Source organism: Lissotriton vulgaris, chromosome 12 (genome assembly GCF_964263255.1).
Source record: "Lissotriton vulgaris chromosome 12, aLisVul1.2, whole genome shotgun sequence".
NCBI lineage: Eukaryota > Metazoa > Chordata > Amphibia > Caudata > Salamandridae > Lissotriton > Lissotriton vulgaris.
The window spans coordinates 705,105,776-705,133,670 of record NC_141700.1 but is presented as its reverse complement, the minus strand read 5'-3'; the positions used below and the strand labels follow the sequence as shown (position 1 = coordinate 705,133,670).

The 27,895-nt window shown below is 42.4% G+C and overlaps 1 protein-coding gene across 1 annotated transcript in view; it reads left to right on the top strand.

Moving 5' to 3' along the window:
* The window catches only part of LOC147678049 (histidine N-acetyltransferase-like), a 64,591-nt gene extending 56,916 nt beyond the window's left edge, over positions 1–7,675 (top strand). The window contains exon 3 of the mRNA XM_086945943.1: positions 5,924–7,675. Within this exon, the coding sequence (XP_086802069.1) occupies positions 5,924–6,472 (549 nt within the window). The 3' untranslated portion in view covers positions 6,473–7,675. The remainder of the gene's footprint in view (positions 1–5,923) is intronic.
* The last annotated feature ends 20,220 nt before the right edge of the window (positions 7,676–27,895 follow it).

Sequence of the window (27,895 nt, the reverse complement as noted above, 5' to 3'; positions counted from 1 at the left end):
CTTTTTAGGTTACATACTTAGTCCAGCAGGAATAGAGATGAACCCAAAGTAAATCCCAGCAGTACTAAATTGGCCTAGCCCTTCCTCAGTTAAACAGTTTCTTAGGGGTTGCCAACTTTTACAGGCATTTCATACATCATTTGTGGAGACAGCATTCTTTCAACTCCTTTCAAGTCTTCAACCACTCATCACACCTGAGATCACTTCAACCATCACTCAACAACACAGACGTGACGCAACACACCTACAAATCGCAGGTAGGAGAATGTAAACACCATCTGCTAAGAATAAAGTCTAGAGATAGAGTAGTAATGATTAGCATTCATATTTAGAATCTTATTTAATCCTCCTTAACTCTTGTTGCCTCACAGGTCGACAACAGGACATCTGTAGCATTCAAGATCCGGCTCCTCCTCCCTAACTTTATCGCGTAGCCTAGTGAGTAGTTACTAAACACACAGGTTGTTCGATAGGGATTTGGGAAGTCTGGCACATAGCATCTCTGCGAACTTCAACAAGACACCTTACAGGTAAGAGTGTCTTACTAGTATGAAAACGCTCCCTGATGTCCTCCAGATTAGAGATGAATGTGTGTTCCTGGTTACAGTTTCTACATGTCCATAGCATCTCGCCGAAAGGGATGGAAATAATTTGACTCTTTGGATGAGCACTATCAGCATGCAACACTGAATTGCACGAGGTGGGTTTACGGTGATTCTGACTATGGATTTGATCACCTGAAAAATAAAACTGCACATCCGGAAACACTAGTTCTGGTCTACTCTGAGTCATGGTGAATGCCATGTTGGGGTCATTATTGTAAAGAAACTAAAAAAATGTATCTAGCTTGAGGGAAGAGCCTGTCCAGATCATTACACAATCATCTATAAATCAACCCCAATAATGTATGTTGTCAATCCACTCATGGCCGTGAGGTCCCCAGATATGCTCCGCCTCGAACCAGCCAATGAACAGGTTGGCGAAAGCCGGCGCAAACCTTAATCCCAATCGCAGTACCGCATAGTTGCTTATACCACTCTCCAATAAAGAGAAACCTGTTGTTAATAAGTAATTAGCTTTGACATCTCAATCAACATCTCAGAGTGAGCCATGTACTCCACTTGCCGTTTATCCCAAAAATATCCCAGTGCATGCAACCCTTTTTCATCTTCAATATTATTGGAAAGTGAGACAACGTCAAAAGATACCAGGATCATACCTGGTTCCCACCTTACATCACACAACATATTTAACAGATGCTTAGTATCTCGTATATACGAGGGTAGATTTGATACATGTGGTCGCAAATAAACATCAACATATTGGGAGACTTTCCAATGCCCGAAAGGATGGGTCTACCTGGAGGAAATTGGAGAGTTTTGTGCACCTTTGGCAAGGTATACAGACAAGGAAACCTAGGACGATCCACCACTAGGGACCTATATTCATCCTCATTTACAAGCTCACGATCACGCCAATCTTTCAAGTGACCATTGATGATGCTGGTGATTTCGTATGTTGGATTACTACTCAATTTAATGTAACACTTATTATTTCTAAGTTGCTCAAAGTTCTCATTATCATAATCAACTTTACTCATAACCACCATACAACCACCTTTGTTGGCTTGATATAATGGCGATGGGTACCATTAACATTGGGATAAATGGAGTAAGAATAATATGTTTGATGGGTATGATGTGTACCACACCAGTCTTCTGATAGATTTATATTATTTACAGGTCAGAAAGATTACATTTTGGTTACGAAGTGTCCTGAATAGAGTACTAGAGAGGAATAGCGGTAAGACCTTTGCATATAATTATGGTTGGACTTTGTGTATCTTGTATTAATTTATTGAAACTATGGTATCTGGATTGTGATTCTCACGCTTTTGCGCTATAGATTGCACAGGAAACTATTTTATCTGTATACGTTTGGATTAGAGAGATATTTGAGAGGTGAGCTCCCTATCCTGAACACTTAAAGAGATAGATGGTGTCAGTCACAGGTTTGGTGGTGATTTATCTACTACGCATAATAGATTATGTTTGTTTGTGCACTTATAATAATGATGTGTTTGCAGTGTGGACATTTCTTTTACACTAGATGAGATTAGTAATGTCTCATGTAAATTTTTTATGTAATACCTATTGCACTGTATCCAGTTCCCTCTTTCTGTGGCACACACATCACCAGGGTCATTTATGTGACAACTTGTGTTAGTGTTTTGGAATTATACCAATCAAATGGAGATCACCGAACACATGGGTGACTTGGTGAAGGTGATCGCATTCAACAGATTTAGAAATCTGTTGTCTCTTTTCTCATAGCCCTTATGAAGTCAGAGATACGGAAGCTTCAGATCTGACGAAACACGTGTTGGCCCTTTATGGTTACTTGAAGAACATTGTAGCATGTAAAAGAAGGATGAATAATGACCTTTGATGAAAATATCTCTATCTCAAGAATAAACAACGGAGTGGAGAGAAGACGGATTTGACTTTAATTTCATAATACACATTGAGTAGTGCTCATTATAACTAGTTTTCCATATAAAAATCAGTCTTGGTCATGTGCCTCATGGGAACAGTCCAGCCTGAACTGCCAAGCCAGGTCCTCCTGGGAACGGAAAGGAGCATCCCGGGACCGTTTTTGAGGCATCATCCCTCATCAGCCAGGCTAGCTTGAATCCAGCTGCACAGAGAGCACGGGACCCACGTTTGGGCATACCCGGCTCACTTAGGGTGAAAAGGTAAAAGACACACAGATGATGGAAGGAATGCAGAGCAAATCAAACATTCACACCCAGTCAATAGATCTGGGTTAAATCCATAGTTATTTTGCTCACCATGCCACCCAAGTTTAGACCCAGCCATATGCAAAGAAATGTTGGATTTAGGCCCAGATCTCTGTACTGAGTTGAAAGTATGACATTGTTCTGCATTCTGTCCAATTATTCTTTTTTTGCATTTGTCACCCTGAGTGGGGCGGTTATGTCCAGACAGGGGGTCCCATGCTCTCCATGCCACTGGAGTCAAGCTATCCTGGCTGATGAGGGGTGAACCCCGAAACCGGGCCTAGGATGCTCGTTTCAAGTCCAGGGAGGGCCAGCCTGGCAGTTCGGGCTGGACGGTTGGTTCCCATTGGGTGCACAGTCAAGACTGATTTTCATATGGCTGGGCTCAAACTGGATTGGCATGGGGAGCAAAAGAACTATGGTTTAGGCCCAGATCTCTGTACTGGGGAGAGTGTATGACATTGTTCTGCATTCTTCCCATCAATTGTTCTTTTTGCTATAGTGGCAAAGAGCAGGCAGGCTTTACTAGAAGAACATGTGTTAAACATTTCAGAGCACCAACATGGACGATAAATAATTGACATGACTCAATAGTAATCCGGCACCAATTTATAAAAATACATTTTATTTTTATCCTAATTTAGACACCAAAACTTACAGAATAGCATACATATAACCAAAGTTATAGGTTTTAGAAGACAACATAAATCGCACCAATTCAATACTGCTGAACTTTTGCATTGCGGTCAATGGGAAAAAGTGGTAGTGACAATCAGTCACTTGCAGGTCGAGTTGCATGGAACCCACAGGGGTAAAAGGCATGCCTGCGTGCCAGCCCATGTTATTGTCAAGACTGTCTAACACTTAGTGTTCTTTAATGGTAAAGGCCACTAAAGGGACATATTAACTTTTACTTACATGTCCACACCTTTGATATAATGCATCCTACCTCCTAGGCTTTATTTGACCTTCCTTAGGGTTGACAGGCATATATTAAATACAGTGCATTGTCATTGCCACACACTGTGAGAGCAAAGTCAGGTTTGAGCAGTTTGCACTGCTCCTACAGTCTGCAGCGGTAGGCCTGCTGTCAGTAGTTTACTTGGGTCTCTCAGGGTTGCAAAAATAGTGCTGCAAGCCTCGGGGACCCTTTAACTAGCCATGCCCTGGGTACCACTGGTACCATATAATAGGGACTTATAAGGGGGGTCAAGTCCTTGTCGATTGGGGTTGCCAATTTACACATAACAGTTTTAGGGATAGAGGACTGATACTCGGGCCTGATTAGCAGGCTTCACTGCACGATCCAAGTCAAAATCCAGCATCTAGTAGTCCAAATTGGGGCAGAAAGGGAGGGGGCATCTGCAAAAAGCCCTGGTTTCCTACACTTGTTACACAGGAGAATAAGCACAGAAACAGAAGATATTTTCCATATGGAAGGCATGGAGCAAAGAGTGGGAGGTGCGTATTATGTGAGATTATGAATTAATTCTTGTATGTGTGTTCAAACACGAGATGTAAATGGATGCTCCGCAAATGGGAAGTGGGCAAAGAAAAGAAGGGGGTACTTCATACATTAGAAAGGATGAGTTCAGAAGTGGAGTATATAGCTCTTACAGAGGAAGATGAGTGCAATAGAGAAGGGTTTACAACTTTGAGGGGAGGGTGAGTGCTAAAGAGGAGTTTGAGTTGGAGAGGGTGACAGCAAAGGAGAAGAATATAAGTATTTCATGTAAGGATGTGCAAAGAAGGGAATTCAGATGATTGACGTAACTTCAAAATTAAATCTGCCTGTATTTCCCCCTTCATTTTAGTGTAGTTTCTTCCTAGAGGACCAATTACAAAAGTGTTGACACCTCTGCATTGAATATGAGGGGAGCTTTTCTTTAAGAGGCCACCCAGCTTTTACACGCATAATCTTCCTCCACCAAAACACAGGAAGGAAGAGAAGGCCTTCAAACTCACAATGGAAGTCTGTGAAGAGGTCAGGGACAAGATAAATGCCAGGTGCCAACATTATCACTTCAGCAGGATTGCACAGATGAGGATAGTGCTGTAGCAGTAATTTATTTCATGCAGTCCAAAGCAGTGACTAATTTGTTAAAGAATGAGTGCTGCTGCCCAAAGCACTGGTCAGAAGCCCGCTGCTGGCACAATGAAATGTTAGTGTACCAATTACCAAGGCTGCACAGTCTTCAATATATCTTATGCCTCTCTAATCCCCTTCCAGACATCCCTGCCCTTTTTAACTCACTCTTGCAGGTTCATGTTTTTTCCTCTTGAGACTGTTTTTACTTATTTTTCTCCTTCATTCTACCTCCTCAGTTTGTTTTTCCCTCTCTGGCTCAGGGGGAAAATGAGTGTTGGTAACCCCTCTAACACCGGCAACCACCAGCTACAATTAAGGACAAAACCAATAGTTTACGCCACAAGCAGGATGTTTCACCCCCCTTGCCACCGACAAAACAAAGTGAAAATAGAGGTATGGTAGAAGAAACTGACTTGAAAGATTGACAATGGTTGAAGATGCCCTGGAATTGTCTACCAGTATTTCATCCCTGACTGCATCCAAGGTCAGGCGTGTAGAATTCTACTCACACACAAATATAGTCTCCGAATGTCTTGGCACAGGGGCAGTGCAAGAACAGGAGGAAGGCTCTCCACTCCTGAAAGATCTAGTATAGGTCTGCAGTTCATGCTTCCAGTGGCAGCCATTCCAAAAGACAGCCCCCTTTACGAGATACAGTTATCGCTTAGTGAATCCTGAAAATGGGAAGGGGAGATTGCTAACATGGGAGTTTGAAAACTGGAGAAGGAAGGTTGAGACTTCTAGGGGATATGGCAAAATCGAAAAAGCAGAGGAGAGTCTGTAGTATGGAAAACTGGCCACAAAAGGAGTGTGATAAGAGATACATGCCTGTGGCATGAGGTGTAGAGAGAGGGTTTTTGAATGTCCCGTGAAGTGTAGTGATAAGTTATTTGACTGCGATGCTTGCTGTAGATAGTTGTTTGACTGGAATGTGCTTAGCAGTGGCTCTGACAATGCAGAAGTGTATGTAATGAGCCTGTACGGACTGTTCCACTTCAAACAACTTGTACAATGGTCTCTTTGCTTTTTACCAGGCTGTACTGTCACTCATGTTCAAGGCTGAGGAAGTACAAGAAAAGGTCCATGTCCTTATCTCCCGAATGGAGAAGGAGGGGCAGTGTTTCCAGCCACCCGTGACTTTGGAGGCAAAGGATGTGATGAGGGTTTGTACGAATCAGACGGTAATTGAAAAACTCCTGCCAGCAAAGATGCTTATCCAAAACTGGCTGCCAGTATTGCCAACGAAACCCAACCTGGAATACCTCCTCACCAAAGGCATCACCTGGATGGTTGACAACCCAGAGGAACCCAACGTCCTGAGCCTGGGAACCCCTGCAATTAGAGTGCCACTAGAAGGCGGCTGTCACAAAATAGACGTTGATCTTTTTGGCATTGACACAAGAATTGTGAAGATGCATTTCCTTGCTCAATTAATGGCAATTTCTAAAGAGATCGATGAAGGTCTTCTGGTCTGCTTCCTGTTAATGGAGAAAGTTGTATTTCCCACAATTGATGCCTTCTGCAAGGACTTAAATAGGTTTGTTGTTGCAACAGAGCAGCTAGTGATGGAGAAAGATATTTGAAATCTTTCTAGACAGAGTAAAGCCTCCACCTGAGCATCAGTGTTCACATATCTCTCCTCATATTAGATTTTACCCATCACCCTGCAGTTCTGAAAAGAGCTGAGCACGTCTCTGTAAGGAATATTGTATAAATAACCAACAGGATCTATACCAACCCATCTGCTCCACCCACCGGCTTCCACATATCATCATAATAAATCTATAGTTAAAGCGTTTTTGTACACAGTACACCCTGATTTCTTCTCTGTTGGTTGGTTGCACCACATCCAATTGCTATCAGTATTAGCTCATATAGAAGCATGGAATGAAAAATAATTGTTATAAGGATCATAATGATTGTCTAGGAGGTTGGTGGTGTTTGGAAAAACTGCAGAGGATGCCAAGGGATTTCTGGTTGCCCAATTTACCAAGTCAAGAAGATATAAGCTATTAGAATGGAATATCAAACTGTTGATATAAAAGTCGATCACAAAGTAATAAAAATCTGAGTGTGGACATTCAACATATACAAGTAATGAGATCCAGCCTGGGAACGTCTGCCTTGTAGAAGAAGGCTGACATATGGTGTGTCAAGCAGGGGCAGCCCTGTCTATCTGTGATGTGATACCCACAGCTTCTGACTCCCTGGACCCTACTTTAGAGTGACAGGTGGCTGACTTATGTGACTTCCCATTTATGTGGATGCATGTTTCTCTTTCTATATCATTAACAAAATAAGCAACATTCCCAGTCATAAATATAAGTGTAAAGTTAAAGGTGTATGCCCAGTGTAGGAACTGCACAATGTTAATCCAAAAACTTAGAATTAATCCTGGTTCCTCTATGTAACCAAACAGTGTGATCCTAGGCAATTGTTTTATTTTACATCCCCCCTCCCATTTCTTCATTATCACATCTGAGGACCTCGAAGTACATGCCTTTGGGATGTGTGTTATACAAAACCTTTTCCTGTGTTTGATTTTATTAACTATCATGTTGTTCATGTATAAAAGGAACCCAGACAACCCAAAAAGTTCACATAACAACTGACTTGCCTCTTAGTACACTAATGGTATTGTTGTCAGTATGGCGGATAGAATGAATGTTTCTAAATTCATGTTTGAAAACTACAACTTAAAAAAAAAAATCTCAATGCACTGATGCAATCTGATGTACTAAGGTGAAACGACTCTGCATGCTAATTAAATGCTCTTTTTGAATATTTATCCAGCATTTTAATACTTTTAAACTTTTGCTGCAAGATGTCTTTAAAAAAGATGACATTTCTAAAGTTCAATTAAGTTTAATTAATCTTTAGTACATTTAATTTTTATATATACATATATTAGTATATTTCTAAGGTTTGTGCTGAGTCAAGTAAGCAGCAGCCCAGTGCTGCTGTTAAACAGGGGGCGCATGTAAGTCAGGAGTGTTATGTTTTGTAATGTACCCCAATATAGGCCTGGATTGTAACCTAACCTTTCACCTACATTTCCCTGCCATTGGACTACATAACAGTTTTGGTATTGGCCTTTTACCTAGTTAAGGTGCTGCATAAATGTTGTGTTTTCCTAGAAAACTAGCCTAATTTATTATGCATGGGGATTTTCAGAATGACAACAGGATTAACATCTTCTGCATAAGAACTATGTATAAGGGTCAACCTTCCTTCAGCCTCAACCCACATGACACAGCAAGGTAGAACCCCTGAGCATACCTTTTGTGTATTAATACACCATATCTTTGCTGGCGCAGGCAGAGGAGAAAGACTTCCATGCTGACACACTGATTCAAATCGCAGAGGTTCCTGCACGCAGAAACTCCAGCTTGCTGTGGTCTGACATCCCTCGCAGGGTTTCCATCTCTAGACCAAGACGGGGTCCCACAGTCTCTCACTTCAGATATTGGGGTTGGCTTAGCCTAGGGGGGTTCTTGGCTCTACGCCTAAATACATGGTAGGTACACTTAGGTACATTTAGTTTATTATTGTCATGTATTTATATGCATGCATATATTCATTGATTATAGTACTATGGTAGAAATCTACCATGTATTTACTCTGTTGGTGCTTAAAATCACCTTATAATCATTTATATCTGTTTCTGTCTTATGGTTGTTTCAGCACACCTATTTTACACTAGAATGACCCTGGTTCAATAAATGCTTTTTTAAAATGTCCCCAACGTTTATTCTGTGTATCTCTCGGAGACGAAGTTAGCATGAGTGACTGAGCGAAAAGTACTGTACTGTTTCCACAATCCCTGATGGGGCAGACTTGTCATGCTTGATAGTTGCCAACAAGAACTATTCTCTCCTTGGTAAGGGTAGTTTGTAGTGGCACTGTGAACTAGCTGGTATACAGGTGAACATACCCGGTGGGGTGTCTGGAATCAGTCTGTACACCAATCCCACAGTCTATGTTGCCTAAACGTGCAAATCCTATATAGGTTGATAGGAACTACACAACATGACCCGCCAACTTTGCTTTGGTTCTTATTCAGCAGTCCAAGCTGAGTAGTTCAGTCGTGCTTTTCTCGGAGACCCCTACTCACATTCACCCATAGACGTCTGGAGTGAGAAGGGAAAAATCTGCCGCAGCTGAATAGGAATATCCTATGTATTGGCTGTAGGTTTATTCAAGCTTGAAGGACCAATAGTTCCTATTGTGCATAAAACTTTATCTCAATTTACTTGAAACTTTTTCAACAATGGCAGATGTGGACATTGCTGTGCCAGCACTATGTGCGGAAGCAGTGGAGGAAGTAGAACAAGAAGGCGAAATAAACATTTTAGAAAATGTCATAACTGCCCTTACTTTAAAAATAGAAGAGTGTGGCATCACAGCAACATTCAGGATTGAGGCACATAAATCATATAGAACAGAGGTATTCTATCCATGGGTTAAATTCCCACAAGCAGATGCACACATAAATACATTTCACTCTTACACTGAAGACGAAACACCAGAGGAATATTGTCCATACGAGGACATTGAAGTTCAGCTCACCTACCAGGAGCGCATAAACTGGTTTGAAGGCGCTCTCCCGCACACAAAAGAGAAAGTAAGTCTTGGTCCACTCAGCAGATATGAAGCCACTTGGTGTTAATAGCGGCTTACACACCGCACCAAGACATTGACACAATGCTGGTGGCAGTCTTACATCCACTACACAAAGAATTCATAAAACTGTACAGAAACTTGAGCACAGTTTATGATGAGAACACTCGCACTACAGCCAATGAGCTACACCAGCAGGACAAGGTCAGGGGTGTGCAATTGAAATAACTCTACAAACGCTAAACGGAGTTATGGGTTAAATGCCCACTAGAAGTGAGCAAATGCCATTCTGGATAGCTCTAAAAATTACACAGCTAGAGGCAGTGTTTCCACACAAACCCTCAAGAAAAACACAGAATGCTAACAATCTGCTTGCCAATGGGGATAGCTCCCCAGATAGAGGATTGTACCTTTTTGGGTACAGTTTTCCCTGCCATTTATACCAGAACTCATGTTATCCCTTCAATAGCAGTAATAACAGATGTATTAAGACAATTACTTAACAAGTATGGTGCAGAACCTGTTCAGAACTTGGGGATGAAATTGTTAGAAAATGTTGCCAAGGTATCCACTATTATATTGGCAAACTTAAAAGGGGAGGCAGCAGCAGTGGCAATATGCCAACACCTGAGACATTTCACTCCTTTATAACAGGAGGTTAAATTACCTAAAATTATCTAAGATACCTAGGCTGAATTAGGTAGAGATAGTTTGGGAGCTAGAGCAACAAAACCTCAACTCATGGGTGGAGCTGAAAAAGATAACACCAAGCAAGCACCTGATTCTTCCTAGAAGAAATGGGATAATAAAAAACAGAAGACTAGAGAGAATAGATCATAATCAAGGGGTGGGTCTCCTTAACAGGAGCCCTCCGTAAGGAGGTATAACCTTAGCAATGGTGATAAAAATAAAAAAACGGACGGGTATCTGGTGACTGATACACGTTTCTCTCATTCCTTTCAGGGTTCATCAAAAAACTTAGAGAGGGAAGGACGGTCAAAACACAGAAAAGAAGAACTGACAAAGCCCAGAGACACACCTCATACTTCAGACTGTAATATCAAAAAAGAAGACTACCCAAAATCAAAACGTCAATTTAAAAAGAAGGTAGCAGGTCTTAAAGTTTGAAAATGCCAAGAATACTGAGGACTCAACTTCTGAACGGGGAATGGGCTTTGACAATGATAGACAGCGCAGCAGAAGTAACAATAGCTTGCCAGAACCTGATGGAATTTCTGGCGACAGCAGAGTTAAATGAACACATCATGGTGGAGACACAAGATACAAGGGTAAGTGTCCCACATCGGTTATATGAAATAACACTCCAAATGGAGGGGAACAAACCCAGAAAAAGTAAAGGTCTCTTGTGGGAGAACCTGCCTTATGGCTATGACATTCTTTTGGCTGAAAAAGATTGGCCATCTGAGATTGGTATGAAGTGCCCAAAGGGATAGACGGTAATGTTTCCCGTCTTTTTCCGACCTCGTTCCAGTATACTTAAAACATTCATGCGTGCAGGAGTGGACGATAGTACTTGCTCCAGCATTCTATTGTAACCACGTAGGGTGGGATGCTTAGTCACCTCACCATGTAATCCCAGTAAAAACTACTTCAACTCCAGAGAGAAGGTACCCTATTAAACAAGAAGGGAACAAAACAGTCAGGGAGATTCTGGAGATTGTTGGGGATACAGCTGCCTCTGCTTGTCCAGCAGAGAGAAGAATGCGTTCCAACATTCATCTTCGCAAATTGGTTCCTGATACTGACACACAGCCTCACATTGCAATACCACACAGCTCCTGATTGGCGGCTTTACCAGATCTGATGCAGAGCCTCGTCTCACAGCACCAAGCAGTTCCTGGCCAGCAGCTTCACTAGATCTGATGTAGAGCCTGCTCCTGATTGTCTGCTTCAACTGACCCAATGCAGAGCAACACAGAGCCTCCTATCGCAGCACCACGCAGCCCCAGCACTATGGACAGATCATTCAACTCCCAGCAGGCCGAACATAGTCCAGAACCCGGCCCACACTCCATTGCTGTCAGCCTGAACTTTTGAACATACTGTACTAAGATCCACACACCTCGTAGTCATGACATCCATTCTGCCTTTACTACCCTTTCCTCCACTACCCATCATATTCTTAGCATTTTTTTCTTTCTCTTCCCACATCCTTTTATGTTCCACCCAAACAATTTGCCTGCTATGCCATGAATTAACTTATCCTCAGAATTTGTTGTCTGACTATTTTCCATTCCCATTCATTGCCTATGATGCATCCCCTCTAGGTTCCAACTTCCCAACTACTCCCTCCCCACCCAAAATTGTACATGTGTCTGCCCTGGGCCATGACTCCACATCCTCTAAAGTCAACACCCTCATCAAAAAAGTGAGATCACTCTCCACTGACATTTATTCAGAATGTACCGGTGCAAATCCTCTGGAAATCAAAATTAATCATAAACTCATATCCTGCCACACTTATCTCAAAATCTATGGCAAATCCAGACCATGTAGGAGAAGAGGACCATGCAGGTCTTCACTATCCCTAATGATAAGTATAATCATACTGGGAAAAAACATCTAACATAGAAATCTGATAAAAGTTGAAATGCTAGTGGTTCCCTGAAAGAATCCTCGTCCAAATGTCTTCTGTACAACTGCGGATCAACAGTCAAAATAAATAATGGACAAAAGACCTAATTTAGGGTCTGGCAAGGATGGAGTCCCACCACAAATCGGAGAAACCACCCCTGAAATAAAGGCAGAACTGTGATTCCCCTGCTCCATTTAGAGATGGGAACATTGTTGAACGTGCACAAGTGGAGCTTTTGCTAGCTTGCAGTTATAGGGTGAGACACATTTAGCACATGGCCTCTACCTATAGTGCATAAGGAAACCTCAAAGTGAAGAATTTTCCTGCCCACATGTACCATGTGTATAAACAATAAGAGTTCCTCGTGGGAGGTTATGGATACAAGATTAATGAATAAAAATCATTTAAGAATTACCAAAATAGGCTACCCATACAATAGTCAAAGAAAGCATAGTCACTTATTATTGCAAAAAAACAAACACACAAAATAAATGAGAATATCAGTGCTCGATCATTACACAACATGAAAACATTGGGTAATGGTATGTTAAAATACAAACAAAAGCTGACATCGGAATAATAGACTTTGTAGATAATGCACAAATCCACATCTAATTAGAAATTTGAGGATTTTAATCCCTTCCAAATGTCAGAAGGGTTGACAGCGTTTCAACCTCACAAAGTCAAAGCGTATTCATCAGGATAAAGATAATTTAAAGAGCAAAACCAATATCTGAAAAACCAAACAGACAAAAAGACGGCACCTTAGTTAGTAAGAAAAAGAAGAATAAGTATAAATAACCAAATCACAAATAAGTCTTGTAATACTTACAGTACACAAATTAGACTTACTGGACAAAGCCCGCAACCAATAGGGCAACCAAGAACTCAAAAAAAGAGAACACGCTCACCTATAAAAAAATGAAAAAAAATCAATCAAAGCCATAAATCTGCAGGTTACAGACATTAGTAAGCAAACACTCACTGAAAAGCCACAAATCAACTAAGAAAATAAGAATCCAGCCCTTACTCAAACCCAAGTATCACCCTAAAAAAATCGGGTCACCAAACAATATTATGGATCAATCACTTAATAGCTAAACACTCGGAAATAAATAATTTAGAGCACTCTAGCACCAAGGTAAGCTGGGAAGTAAGGCTGTCTTTTGCAGCTTGTGTATAGGCACGTTCCTCCGGATAGCATGTAACAACAATGTGTTTTGGTGCATTTGGATGTATAGTGTGCTGTGTAAGGATGACACCTAACCCCACTGGGCTGGCATCAACAACAGCCTCCGCCTGCAGTTTTGGATCAAAGAATGCCACATCAGAGGTTTTCTCAATTGCTCGCATGATTTTCTTGAAGCTTTGTTCATATTCACGTGACCATCAAAATGGAACATTGTGTTTTGTTCAGTCTCTCAATGGGGCACTCACTGTGGCAAAATCACTAATATATATTAAACAGTAACTTGCCATGCCATGGAAGGATCGCTGCATAGTTACGTCTTGTGGGGAAGAAATGGATGACAAGATCAAAGCTGTCGACTCAGTTGCTAGGGATCTGTGTTTGAGTGTCAGCGCCGGCTCAACATCCTGTGATTTAGGGCAAATCACTTCATCTCATCGTGCCCATGGACAGCGCCTGGATACCCTCATGGGTAATAAGTCATGCTACATAAACCGGCAAATTTAATTTAAAATTGAAAGGCTTGTACTTGATTTGAATCTGGAGTTAATCCCCCACCGCAACAAAGATGACGAAGAACTTGAATTTTGCATTGTAAAACTCTAACTTTTCTGCATTCAAAGTGAGACCTGCATCAGCAAGTATACTAAACACTTTGTAAGGGCTTTATCATGTTCCTTTTTTTGTGGCCCCAGAAACCATTATGTCATCACTGTAAATGAAGTCATTTGTGACTGGCTGCATTATGCAAATAAATACATCCTGAAAGAGTTTGGCAGGTGATGACACCTTGAAACCTAGTCTTTAATATCTGAACAAATCAATCGCAAAGAGAGTAATGTACCTGCAATTTCCCCCCAGTAAGAGTTGGTGAAACCCTTTATTCAAATCAAGGTGAGAAAAGACTTTGGCTCATTTAGCTGCGTGATCATGCCAGTAATGTGTGGACCTGGATGTTGATCTCTTTCAGTCGCCTTGTTAGCTTGGCGCATATCAACGCATATGTACACAGCTCATCCACTATCCTTCTTTGCCACTGCTACTATGGGTGACACCCATGGTGTTGGACCAGTGGATTCTGTGGTATCTTCACACGTCATATAAATAAGTATAAACGCAGTAGCAGAGTTTGTAGGTTTAATTACAGGATAAATGAGCTACCGCTCCTCTCACATCCCCTGAGAGGCACCAACTGCCAGTATACAAAACTAGAACCACAGAGAACCATGACAACCTAATAGATTCTTAGCAATATGCTTCTAACAAGCATATCTAAATACATTACCTCTTTTTCATTAAAAAGAAGAAAAGAGAAAAAAAAAAAAACAGAAGCAAAAACTAAATAAAACAGTTCAACAGTAGGTAATCTAATGCAAGTAAAATATAGTAATATAATTTACAATTCAACGTAGTCTCCAAGGAAGTCGAGTAACACGTGCAGACCTCCTCAATGCAGGATTGTTCATTTCATGCACAGACAATTCATTATGAACAACATTAGTCGAAACTTTTGCATTGGAGACCATATTATGTGACAAAGAAGAATTCAAATTTTTCTTATGAACAATAAAATAATAAGTTACCTTAGTATGATCAGAATTACAATGAGCACTGTCTGAAGAAACACTTTCCAAATTTGAATTGTTAGCACTATCTCCATTTACCTTGACAATTTTGCTTAAATTCCACCAATGTCCTCCTTCAACCATTACCGCACTCCCACAAACTTTTTCCACACATACAGCATCACTAAACTTGCTGTACCCTTTCTTGACAAATCTTGAATTTTTGATATGCACCATGTCAACGGGTGACACCACAATTTTCTTAACAAATTTTTTCTAATTGTATCTGTCTGACATTTTACTCTGGGCTTCCTTCACATGTGCTTCCAACGCAACATTATCTATACTACACGATATTTTTTGGGAAACTGTTCTCAACAGCCAAGCTGGATAAAGAGTGGAAGTAGGTATTCTACCCTTGAGAGAAACAAATGGGGCAACTTTGGTAAGCGAGTGCGGAGTTGTGCGATAGAACTATAACATGGATCTAACCACACTTTCCACATCATAATTGTTGTCTTTGGCCCATTTAATGCATTCTACAATCAAACAGTTCATTCTCTCAACCAAACCGTTAGTTTGAGGATGTCCCACTGAACTCCTCAAATGCTTAACTCCTGATTCAATTAGAAAACTGTTCATTTCCTGATTAACAAATTGTGCCCCGTTATCGGAAACTAAGGCTTCAGGAAACCCTTCTCTCATGAAAATTTCCTTGAGAAATAATATGGCACTGTTGGCTGTGGGATTTGCACAAAATTTCACTTCCAGCCACTTGCTGTGAACATCCATTAAAACAAAAGCAAAACGTAAATGATAAGGCAGAAAGTTGAAAGGTCCAACTAAATCTACATCAACTTTTAGCCAGGGTTTCAAAGGAAATTCTATAGGTTGAAGAGGGGGTGTGATGACTTTAAGTCCCTTTTCAGCACCACAACACACAACACACTCCTTAACCCTCTCATCTATATCTCTATCCATAGATGGCCACCAATAGTGTAACCTGAGACGTTTCTTTGTCATAGTTACCCCAAGATGTCCTTCATGTGCACAATCTATTAATTTAAGACGTAATTTGATGGAAGGAACACACCTACCATCTCTCATGACCACACCATCTTCAATGGACAATTCTTCTGCTACTTTCCAAAATAAAATGGCTGGATACTAACCGGTACACTCTTCTCTTTGGGCCAACCACCCACAATGTGTTTTTTTACTTCAAAATGATCCAAATCTTTATCCACAGCTTCTTTCCGCTCATTCTCACAGCATGCCACATTCTCAGCTGCATCAATTACTGCTATGAAACAATCTTCATTATCTTCTTCCACATCCGGTAGTTCATCTTCCTTCAATGGAAGTCTAGACAACATATCAGCTCTCACATTATCTTTTCCAGGAATGTACTTTGTCACAAAATCACATCGCAAAAGCTTTGTGGTTAATCGTGCAATCCTAGGTGTAGCATATTTGAGTCGTTCACTACCTAAAATATACACCAAGGGTTTGTGATCCTTCTGAATAATAAACTTCCTTCCCCAAATATAGATCCTAAATTTCTCACAAGCCCAGTAGCAAGCTAATAATTCATTTTCTATAATTGAATAGCTAACCTCAGGATCACTCAATACCCTGGAAGCATAACTAATTGTGACCTCTTTCTCACCTGATTGTTGTGTAAGTACGGCCCCAGACCATAGTTGCTAGCGTCAACAGTAATAGTACAGATATCATTAGGATCTTACGCCTTTAGGGTTTTGGCATTGGTCATTTCAGACTTAACCAAAACGAATGTCTCTTGACAATTGTCATCCCACACAAAAGTGACATTTGACCTGAGCATGTTCGAAAGAACTTTCATTTTACTAGCATAATCAGGTATGAAACGTGAATAAAATTCACACAAACCCAAAAATGAACGTAATTCTTCCTTATTCTTAGGAGAAGGACATTCTACTACAGCTTTTACAAGTCCAGGTCTAGGACAAACACCTTCTCCAGAAACCAAATGTCCTAAGAACTCAATCTCCCTCTTCCAGAACTCACACTTATTTTTCTTAACTACAATCCCTTTTTCTTCAAAAATAGAGAGAACTGATCTGAGAATTTTATCATGTTGTTCTAAGTATTTGTTGAAAATAAGTACATCATCCTGAAAGATGACTACACCCTTGATATTTTGTAGAACAGACTGCATAACCCTCTGAAAAACTGAGGCTGCAGAAGCCAGCCCAAAGGGCATCATACAAAATTGAAACGTCCCAAAAGGTGAATTGAAAGCAGTGTAATGTCGAGACTCATCATCCAATAAAATCTGGTGGTATGCTGAAGCTAAATCAATTTTCAAAAACCATTGAGCATCCCTCAATTCCTCAAGCAAATCCCCTATTTTCGGAAGAGGATGAGCATCCACCCAAATCTCTTTATTAAGACTCCTTGGGTCAACACACAAATGGATTTCACCATTCCTCTTTCGTGCGACGACCAATGGACTAGGCCATAGACTGGATTCCACTGGTTCAATAATACCAAATTTCTCTAATCTTTCCAATTCCGTCTTGAGATCTGCTTTAAGACTAAAAGGAACTGACCTAACTTTGTGCTTGACAGGCACAGCATTGCTTTTGACTTTGATCCTATGCCTGAACCCAACAATTTTGCCAAGTGAGTCCGAAAAAACTGTGGGAAACTTTCTCTAAACAAATTGGATCGGGCATATCTTGTACTACCAACACCTGTTCACTTGCTCCCGGTCTCAACACCATGCCAAAAAGTCCCTGGTGGTACCAACCTAATATAGTCAATCCACGAACGGCAACATATATTTTACCATGAATTTTCCTTCCTTTAAATTCCAGAACATCTTCAATAAAACCTTCCAAATCTATTTTACACCCTTCATAGGAAACCGGTGCCCTATCTGGAGGAAACAATGTTCATTTATCCCAAGATTTCCAGAAAAAGCATAGGTAATCATGTTAATCCTAGCACCTGAATCTACCAAAAGCTTCAAACAAACATCCCCTACCAACACATCCACGTAATGATCTACACAATCTGAAGGATCCCCCGTTACAATGCCATCATCTGTAACAGTGACAATCATGTCTTTGAAGCTCTGAACCATATCGCTTTCACTCACTTGTTCATCTTTCACAATTCAGTTGACATTCTCTGTTTTACTAGAGTTAGATTGAGATACTTTCGCCAAATGACCTATTTTACCACATTTGTGGCATTTGGCATTTTTGCCAGGACAGAATCTATTTTCTTTTCCATGCGGTGGATAACCACATCTGTAACAAATGTTTGTTTTTCTAAAAATATTTTTCTCAAAGACCTTTTTTGTGGCATTGCTATTAAGAGAAGAAGAAGTTACAGCATTAAAATTTTCCTTATTAGAAGCACCCACACTCGATTCTTTAATTGAATTATGTGCTAGTTCAAGACTCTTCGCTACCTTTGATTTCTTCTAAACTAGGATTTCCCATTGTAAGTAATTTTTGCTGTAGGTGTTTGTCAGAACAATGCGCAATAAATTGGTCTCTAACCAATTGATCACGATATTCACCGAATTCGCACTCTGCACACAATTTACATAACGCACTAAGATAGGTATCGACATCCTCACTTTGTAATTGTGCTCTCTAAAAGAACTTGTGCCTCAACACCACCAAACTTGGTTGCACATCAAATTTGATTACAAGCTTCTTAACAGCTTCCTGATATTCATCCAACTCTTCACCCACTACTGCAACCAAATCAGGTAAATGTTTGTAAACTTCTCTCCCTTCAAAACCCAAACAATTTAATAGAAGGAATTGTTTCCTTTCTACTCTATAACGTGATGCACCAATAGCACCAATGTACGTTTCATAAGCGTCAAACCATTGTCTCCACTGTATTTGCGGTGATCCAGGACTCAAGAAAGGGTGGAGGTTGATTTACCGACTGCATTGTGGTCCACAATTCCAAAATATATATTAGATCATATAACCCCCTGTAGATACAAACATACAACAAAAGAAAACTGATGAAACCTGCAAATAACATGAATATTGTGACACCTCACTGTAGAGACAAAGTTGAAAAATCTGCCATTAAAAATTAAATGCAGATCAGCATGCTAAAATTCCTGTTGCATCTTCCCCAAGGTTTCTTTAAAAAAAATAAAAATGATACGAATAGTACTCCTGAATGTCACCTTTACCGCAATACAATTCCAAAGCAATCTTTTTTCCTTCTTCCAAAGTTTGTCAGAGCAGAATAGCTTGCGTGTCGCTTGCTGCTTTCACCAAATATGATCGCTGTGACCTGAGCGTGACCCTGACGTTCCTTGACGCACACGTCGTCACTGCAGCCACAGACAAGGAGTGCTGATGACGCGCTGAGAGCTCTCACTGAATCCAAGCGAGAGTTCTACAACGTCATCATTCCACCTCTGCTCCTCGGCAGAAGCAGAACTCTCCCCACAACGATATTCCTGAAGCGGTATGGCGAAGAGCTTGTGCATTTAAACTCCGCACCACTTCTCCAGTAAATTCAATAAGGTAACTGACAGCCGGACCCTCCCTTTAACCTCCTCACCTCTTCTAGATGTCCACTGCACCGAGTATGTCCGCCGCTGGGGAAAAAAAATGATTTCCCTTCTTTGAGAAAAAACAGCCGCTGGAGGAGGTAAATTTATATTATTTGATACAAAGTCCTTAAACTTGTAATAACGTAGTTCACCTCTCCTTTTATCTTCCTTGTCCTTCACTTTTATTGATAAATAAAATCGTCACAGTAGCTCGTTCCTGCTCGCCCCGTCATCGCCAAAATGTATGTGGTATCTTCACACGTCATATAACTAAGGATAAATGCAGTAGCAGAGTTTGTAGGTTTAATAACAGGATAAACGAGCCACCGCTCCTCTCACTTCCCCTGAGAGGCACCAACTGCCAGCATACAGAACTAGAACCACAGAGAACCATGACAACCTAATAGATTCTTAGTGATATGCTTCTAACAAGCATATCTAAATACAACAGATTGCTCAGGGATGTCATGCTTTAATAGGGTCTCAAGTTCTTTCTCAACAGCCTCTTGTAAGTGAAACACAATCTGACTATGTCATTTAGCAACAGGACAGATGTCCTCATTAATGTAAAGTTGCACTTACATGGTCTTACGTATACCCAGTCCATGAAACAAAGATGGAAACTGACTCACTATCTCATGATAAGCATTGATGTCGTAGTTTAAAAAAAATAGCCCCATGTCAGCAGCTGTACTGAAAGGGATTAAACATGCATTCAATGAAGTCCGGTGCAGTACATGAATTAGTGCTTGTACTTCAGTCTTTTTATGCTTCACAGTGGCTATAAATGAACCTTGACTTTGCAGTGGCATCGAAGCAGACCGTGTATACACTTTCGTTTTTTTGACAGGGTTAAACAGGGCACTAGAGATAGTTTGTCGTCTTCTACTGGCATAATGTTTATCAATGCGCCACTGTCTATGATAAAAGGCATTGAGCACCATTTTCCCTCAGTGTGATTTGGAGACCGTGTCCAAATAAATTTCTCACTTGTCAATCTCACTTCAACCAACACTCTTCCTTGCAAGAAGCTAATCTTACATGTGCACATTTATCAGTTGTCTAGATTGACATCACACACGGCTCTTCCTCACTGTCGCTTGATAATGACGATGACAAACTTTTAGATGAGTAATTTGACGTTCAGTTTCTACTAGCCTCAATTGATCTTGCCACTTGGCCTCATGGATGTGGTTGGAACATCTCTGGAACTTTCTGGCATCCATTTTTTTAATCGAAGTGGCACACTTAATCTTTCTGTTGCCTTGCAAACCATTACAAAATGGTTCTCTTTCCTGCAGCCTTTGTATATCTGCCCAATGGTGGGACATGTGCAAAGGAAAATCCACATCAAAAACACAACTTCCTTATCTTTAGAAACATTACTTTGTGGCCTTCTACCTTGTGTTTCAGCTTACTTTTTACACCTCACGCTCATTCATTTTTGGCCGTTCCAGCCTCCATGTTAACAGCTTGTCTTTCAGCTATTCAGAGTACTCGCTCCAAGTTGAGTTTCTCTTTCAGCATTCATTGTCTGAAGGAATCAGAGCAACAACCATCTATTACTCTGAGACGCATGTCCTCTTCATCGTTGAACTTGCAATGCTTGATGAGCGAATCAAACCTTTCTACAAACTCATCCATTGTTTCACCAGCTTTCTTCCTTTCTTGGTAGAAAATGTACCTTGAAGGACTGGGTTTTTCTAAGACCCAGCGGTGCCAGGGATAACACCTAAAACCTTCGTGGGTAACCTGTTCCGGCGAACAAATGACAGAGACACAGGACACTTCCTTGTGCGTCAAAGATTCAAGGTTTATTACTGCAGGGAACACAGAAGTCACAAGAAGTACAACACGTGTAGGTTCAAGGAGACTGCTTCGAATTGTATCTGTGGATCGCTCTTTTTATGCAGTTCTCCGTCATAAGATAACATGATGGACAAAAGATTACAACCCGGTTCCCACAGTAAATGTCATAGGGGGTCGCTTTCATGTATTCAGGGCCCGGAACATAATTACAGTAGCATTTGGCAGTTCCCAACTGTAAAGTACATCTTCCCACCATTAGTACATTCCGTTCGGCTGTAAACAAATCAAGGAAGAGGCAGAAACAGGTGCAGAGGAAGAAGAGGATAGCGAATAGATCGAAGAGGGTGTAAAAGGGGTGGTATCAGGAAACACGAGTTGCAGGCATCAAAGGAGACGTGCCTAATGAATGCACAACTGAGACAATAGACCGACACGACAAGATGAGCCTCGAGCGAGGCCATCTGCCTTACAGTGTCATCCCCCTCATCATAAAGACACCCTCAAAGGAACACGTGTCTTCCGCAAGAGTTTGGGAATCCCAGGGTCGCGAAGCGGACAGCGTCCGTTCGCTGACTACTTGAGGGCAAGAAACAAAATGGATGCCGTATCTAAAATGGAACCCGTGGGTTCAGATAAAGAAACCCACAAAACGAATGAACGGTTTAGGCTAGCACAGCGAAAACGCGTACACCCACTAAACTCGTCATTTGCGGTTCATAGATACCAGACTCGACCATATTCGTGCGAGTCGAAAACACCACTTACAATTGTCACGGAACCTCAGACGCTCCTTTTGCCCTCATGTAGGCAAGCACTAGTCGGAATCAGAATCGATCTCGATATTCATCAGACCATCCAGATGCTGTTGCAACATAATTCTATCCATCAGCGTTCCTTTGGTAACAGGCGGCCGCCTTATACACGTCGTAGCACAGAGGCCACATAAGGCAGGACCACACTGCACACAAAGACAACACGTGAATAGGAATGCTACAACAACCCCAATGATCATCAGAATCTTCCAACCCCAAGTCGACATTAGGCCCCAAAACCACCCTAGTAGCGTCCAATCCTCTACGTCCACGTGTATGGACTCGGAGATCTTATGCAACTTCGAGATGGCTTGATAGACAGTCGGAGCGTTGTCAGGAATGAAAATACAACAGCTCGAATGGATCACCTTACATACTCTACCTCGATCTGCTAAGACGACGTCTAAAACCATACGATTTTGTAACGTCATAAGCCTGTCCGCCTGAAGCTCTGCTGTGATGTTGCCAAGAGCACTTGCAGTGATATTAGCGGTCGATTCCACCACTCGAGTCAACTGTCTCAGGTTCCTACTATTGATCATAGGTCCCCAAAACGGCAAGAAACCCTTGAAAAAGTCTCCTGCCTCTTGACCGGCAGTGTCCTCTTTGCTAATCACGCCTCTCACAACTCTGGTCTTGTGATAATCGGAGGCAACTGTAAAAGTCGGTGGTAGCAAATTTGCAATATAACAGGTGCCCGAGAAGTCAAGGGGCAACCATGTATATGCACGGTCGTAACAGACAAAGTACGTACGCTTGGCAGTCAGGAGAACAGGGGAAGAGAGCATTGGTAAAACATACGTTTCAGTGCAAGCACTCTCCCCAAGGTGAGCTCTCGGGCTTCGGCCACGACCTTTCAAACAGAAATTACCAAGGTGGGGTACGATCCATATTGGAGATGAACTTTTGAGCTGTCTATCACCCACAAGCACACTATACTCAGCCTCACTCAGATCCCTATAGGCTCGCACCTCTTCCTCTGGGATGAGCGATGAGTCATAGATATCCCTATCTAAATCAGCAATCGCTATTGCCAAAGGCTTATGGTACGGACCGGGACCAAAGTGTGGAGAACGTGGCTCTCGATTGGGGTAAGAATCTAGTGCGCTACGAAACATTGTTTGAAATTCTCGAGCTGAACCCTGGGAACTGTAAGGAAGGACCAGGTACGGAATTCCCTTATCGGTGGTATGTGGCATTAACCCACACACCCAACAATTGGTAGTGTTCATCACCAACTGATGCTGATGAAGGAGCTGAACGAAGGAATTGTTCATGAATTCCGCACGTCTAACCTGCTCGTGTTGGGGTAAGATGTGGAAGGAATGAGGAGAAACAGTGGAGGTAGGTTTAGGTTCAGAAGAAGAGGTAGGTGAGGCAGAAGGCAACAATGACTGTATCATGTAATACACCCCACCCACCAATAACGAAGAAACAGTTAGGAATAGAAGGAACACCTGAAACATGAAGCATTTTGTATGTGCAATTCTACGCAGTTCGAATCTTTGGGCTTGAGCCTTTTCCAATTCCAACAGCTTCGAGAAAGCCATCCTCTAAAACCGTCCGCAACGTTCTTGACGCACTTCGTTCTGTGTAGCAATAGTCAATCCCCAGGAGTTCCTAGGAACCGACGGTCTCCAACCTAGTGTCAGGACCTACTAACCAGAAGGAAGTACCCGCGCGGCCCTACGGTCTACCCGGATGTAAGGTACTTTAATCAGACAGTATATACAAAATCTCCTAGCTGTGGAAACAAATACACATATGCAGAAAAAGACTCAAAATTTACAAAATCACAGTTATTCAAAAATGTTCAAAGTGGTAATGGGGTAACGTGAATGTCAGGGGAGGAAGCAAAAATATTTTTTATTTGTCTCTAGTGTTGGAACGGAGAAAATATCTGCTTCTCCTGAGACGTGTCTGATCTTCAAACAGTTGGTCCGATGATAAAACAGAATCCTGTCGACCAGACAATTGTTCAGATCTTGAGTTCTTTGATGACAAATGTTCAACAGTATCGTCCGGCTGCACTGAGGGATCTCCGACAGGCTGAGCGTCGCTGAATGGGACAAAGTTCGGTACAACCTCAGCCTCAGACGAGGCGATGCCCTTCCTCACCCACGAGTCCGCTGGCAAAGGGATCGGTACCTTCTTGGTGTGGGTGGCATGCACCCAGTGCTTGCGACCCTCCCAACGAACAGCAGTCCTCGTGGCAAGGAGCACCTGATAGGGTCCGATGAATCTTGGCTCAAGATTTCGTTTTCGGCCAAAATTCCTCGTCACCACCCAGTCTCCAGGCTGGAGCTGGTGGCCTGGACCCTCCGTCTGCGTCGGCAGTGCTTCAAAGACCTGTTGGTGAATTAACCTCAGTTTAGCAGTCAGATCATGAAGATAATCGATCAACATTGGATACTCAAGATCAGAAAACACACTGGGTCTAGGGACCCCCCAAATATTGGCAGGACGGCCGAACACAATCTCATATGGGCTGAGCCCCACTCGCGAGTGTACAGTCGCCCTAGTTGACAGAAGAGGTAAGGGCAAAGCTTCAGGCCACGAGAGACCAGTCGTAGCCTGAATCTTTGCGAGTTTTAATTTGAGAGTGCCATTGTACCCTTCAACTAAACCTGCTGACTGGGGATGATTGGCGCTGTGGAATTTTTGTGTAATTCCAAGGCCCTTACACACATTCTTCATCACACTCCCCACAAACTCACTTCCGTTATCAGACCATACAATCCGTGGCATTCCATACCGAGGAAAGTATTCCTTCAGTAGGACTTTTGCAGTGGACAGGGCAGTATTGTCTTTAAGAGGGTAGGCTTCGATCCATTGGGAGAATGCGCAAACCACAACTAAAACGTATTTTAGGTTATTGCATCGCTCCATATGGATGAAGTCTAACTGGATCACCTCAAAGGGACATGAAGGAGGAGCAAAATGGCCAGGGGGTGTAGGAGTTCCCTTACCAGGATTGTACATCATACATATCATACAATTCTTGACCAATCGCTCAGCACACTTTGCGATACCATCATTCTTCCATACAGCGGACAACAACTTACAGATACCTTTCGCACTAATATGTGACAAGCCGTGTGCCATCGTCACAACAGCTAGCACATACGCATCCGGCAACATCCACCTCTTATTCTCCGACAAATCAATCCAACAGCCATTCGCGTCCAGCTTTCCCGTACTCTCTTTCCACTTGGTCTTCTCAGTCTCGGTGGCCTCATTCTGAATCGCTTTCACTCTCTCGATAGTGTCCTCACACATACCAGTTTCTACAGGCCACCTTACCGAACTCGTCACATACATTCTAGTTGTAAGATTCCTTGCAGTCTCCTTAGCAATCTCATCAGCGAACGCATTGCCACGACCAACATCATCCGTCACCTTACGGTGTGCACTACATTTAATAATCGCCACCTGCTTGGGAAATGTAAGTGCATCCAAAAGATCATTCACAAGCTGTCCATGCTGAATCTTTGTACCATGCGATGTCATAAAACCTCTCTCTCTCCACAAACGTCCAAAACTATGCGCAACGCCAAACGCATACTGGCTGTCTGTAAACACATTCACCCGTTTCCCTTTCGACAAAACACATGCTCTAGTCAAGGCAATCAGCTCTGCCGCCTGTGCAGAATTCTGATTCAATCTCGCAGTCTCCACAACCGTACTCAACGTCACCACAGCATACGCAGTCGTCACATCACCGTTCGGCAACCTAAAACACGAACCATCCACATACAAGGTACCATCGGGGTCTTCCAATGGAGTGTTTTTCAGGTCAACACGACCTTTTGTTTCCTCCTCAGTTCGTAGGTAACAGTCATGGGGTGCTACCTCATCTGATTCCATATTGATTGGCAACAAAGTCGCCGGGTTCAGGACATTACAGCGCTTTATTTGTATGTGACTTGCCAGAAGCGTCAACTCATACCCAGACAACCTTGCACTCGTCGGATGTTGGGTTTTCGTACGATTCAAGAGAGTGTCAACTGCATGCGGAACCATCACCGTAAGCATATTATCCATGACCAATCCTGCAGATTGTCGGATGGACACCGCAGCTGCCGCTGTTGCTCTCAAACAACTCGGCAATGCTCTAGCTACCGGGTCCAAGGTCGAGGAAAAATATGCACATGGACGCTGCTTACCACCAAATTGTTGCGTCAAGACACTCAACGCACAACCTTCCCTCTCGTGAACGTATAGTGTAAACGGCTTACTGTAGTCAGGAGTACCTAACACAGGGGCCGAACACAACGCATCACGCAGTTCAGAAAAACTTTTCTGACATTCTTCCGTCCATGGTAAAGGAGTTGGAACATCCTTGCACGTAAGAGCCACCAATGGTTTCGCTAGCAATGAAAAATTTGGGATCCATTGCCTGCAGTATGACGTGATACCTAAACAGGCACGCACATCTCTCTGAGTTGTTGGCACAGTCATTCGAGCAATCGCTGCAATTCTTTCTGGGGTCAACCTTCTTCCCTCCTTTGACAATAAGTGACCTAGATAGGTTACTTCTTGACAACAATATTGCAGTTTAGAAGGTGACACCTTGTGATGTAAGTCACAGAGATGCTGCAACAACGACACCGTAGCAATTTTGCAAATGTCCTGAGTGTCCGCAGCCACCAATAGATCGTCGAAATATTGGATTAAGGCCGCACCGGCCGGCAACACAAACGCATCAAGTTGGCTCTTCAAGGCTTGGCTGTATATCGATGGACTCTCACAGTAGCCCTGAGGAGCGCGTTTAAACCTAAAGCTGCGGCCACCTAGAGAGAAACCGAAAAGGTCCCTACTCTCCTCAGCAATCGGAATGCTAAAGAAAGCATCCTTCAGATCGATCACCGAGAACCAGGACGCAGATGCTGGAATCAGAGTCAGTAAAGCCGTGATGTCGGGCACCACAGGGAACTGGGGAATCACAATTTTATTCACCTCCCGTAAATCGATGACAAAACGATAAACAGGAGGCTTAGATGGATCAGTGCGTTTCAGAATGGGCAGCACAGGGCTATTACACATGTTTCCCCGAGTCTCCTCGATAACATCTTTTTCGATCAAATCGTAGATGATCGCGAACAGCGCTCGCTCACCATCAAGGGAGATACGGTAATGGGGAATACGTGGCAAACGCACATTGGATTTCAAGTGAACAACATAAGGGGAGATGTCAAGCAGGCCCACGTCATTGGGACCTGTTGCCCACAAAGATGCAGGAAGAGAACTCCATTCCGGTGGAAGCTTATCGATGGACAAGTACATAGGAGAGCTAACTCTCTCACCCAATGTAAGCTTCACTCCCGCAGGAGAACAATACAAAGTCGCATACAGACGTTTCAGCAAATCCAGACCCAAAAGATTTTCACCACAACCAGTAGTCAAAATCAAAGGAGCTTGCAGCTCACAAGGCCCAATTGTAAGGGGCAAAGGGCGTGAAACCGGATTGCTAACAGGGGCGCCAGAGAATCCAACGGAAACATTTGTTAAGCCAGACAAAGGTGCGCCAGGAAGTGTCGAATGCATGATGGAACTTTTCGCTGCACCAGTGTCCAACAGAAAAGGCTCAACTACGCTCGAGGTGGCAACTGCGACGTAAGGCCCTCTATGATCAACCGGAACTGATACTACTCCCTCTCCTTGTCTATGGCTGTCCTAGTAATTACCGTCGTCAGTACCCTGATCGACGTAATAATCATCCACATTGTACTGTGCGGATCTGCCTGATGATGATCCACGCTGATCGAAACAATTATTAGAATCAGAAGAATTGTTAGAACGATCATTTTGAACACCGCGACCTCTACCTCGT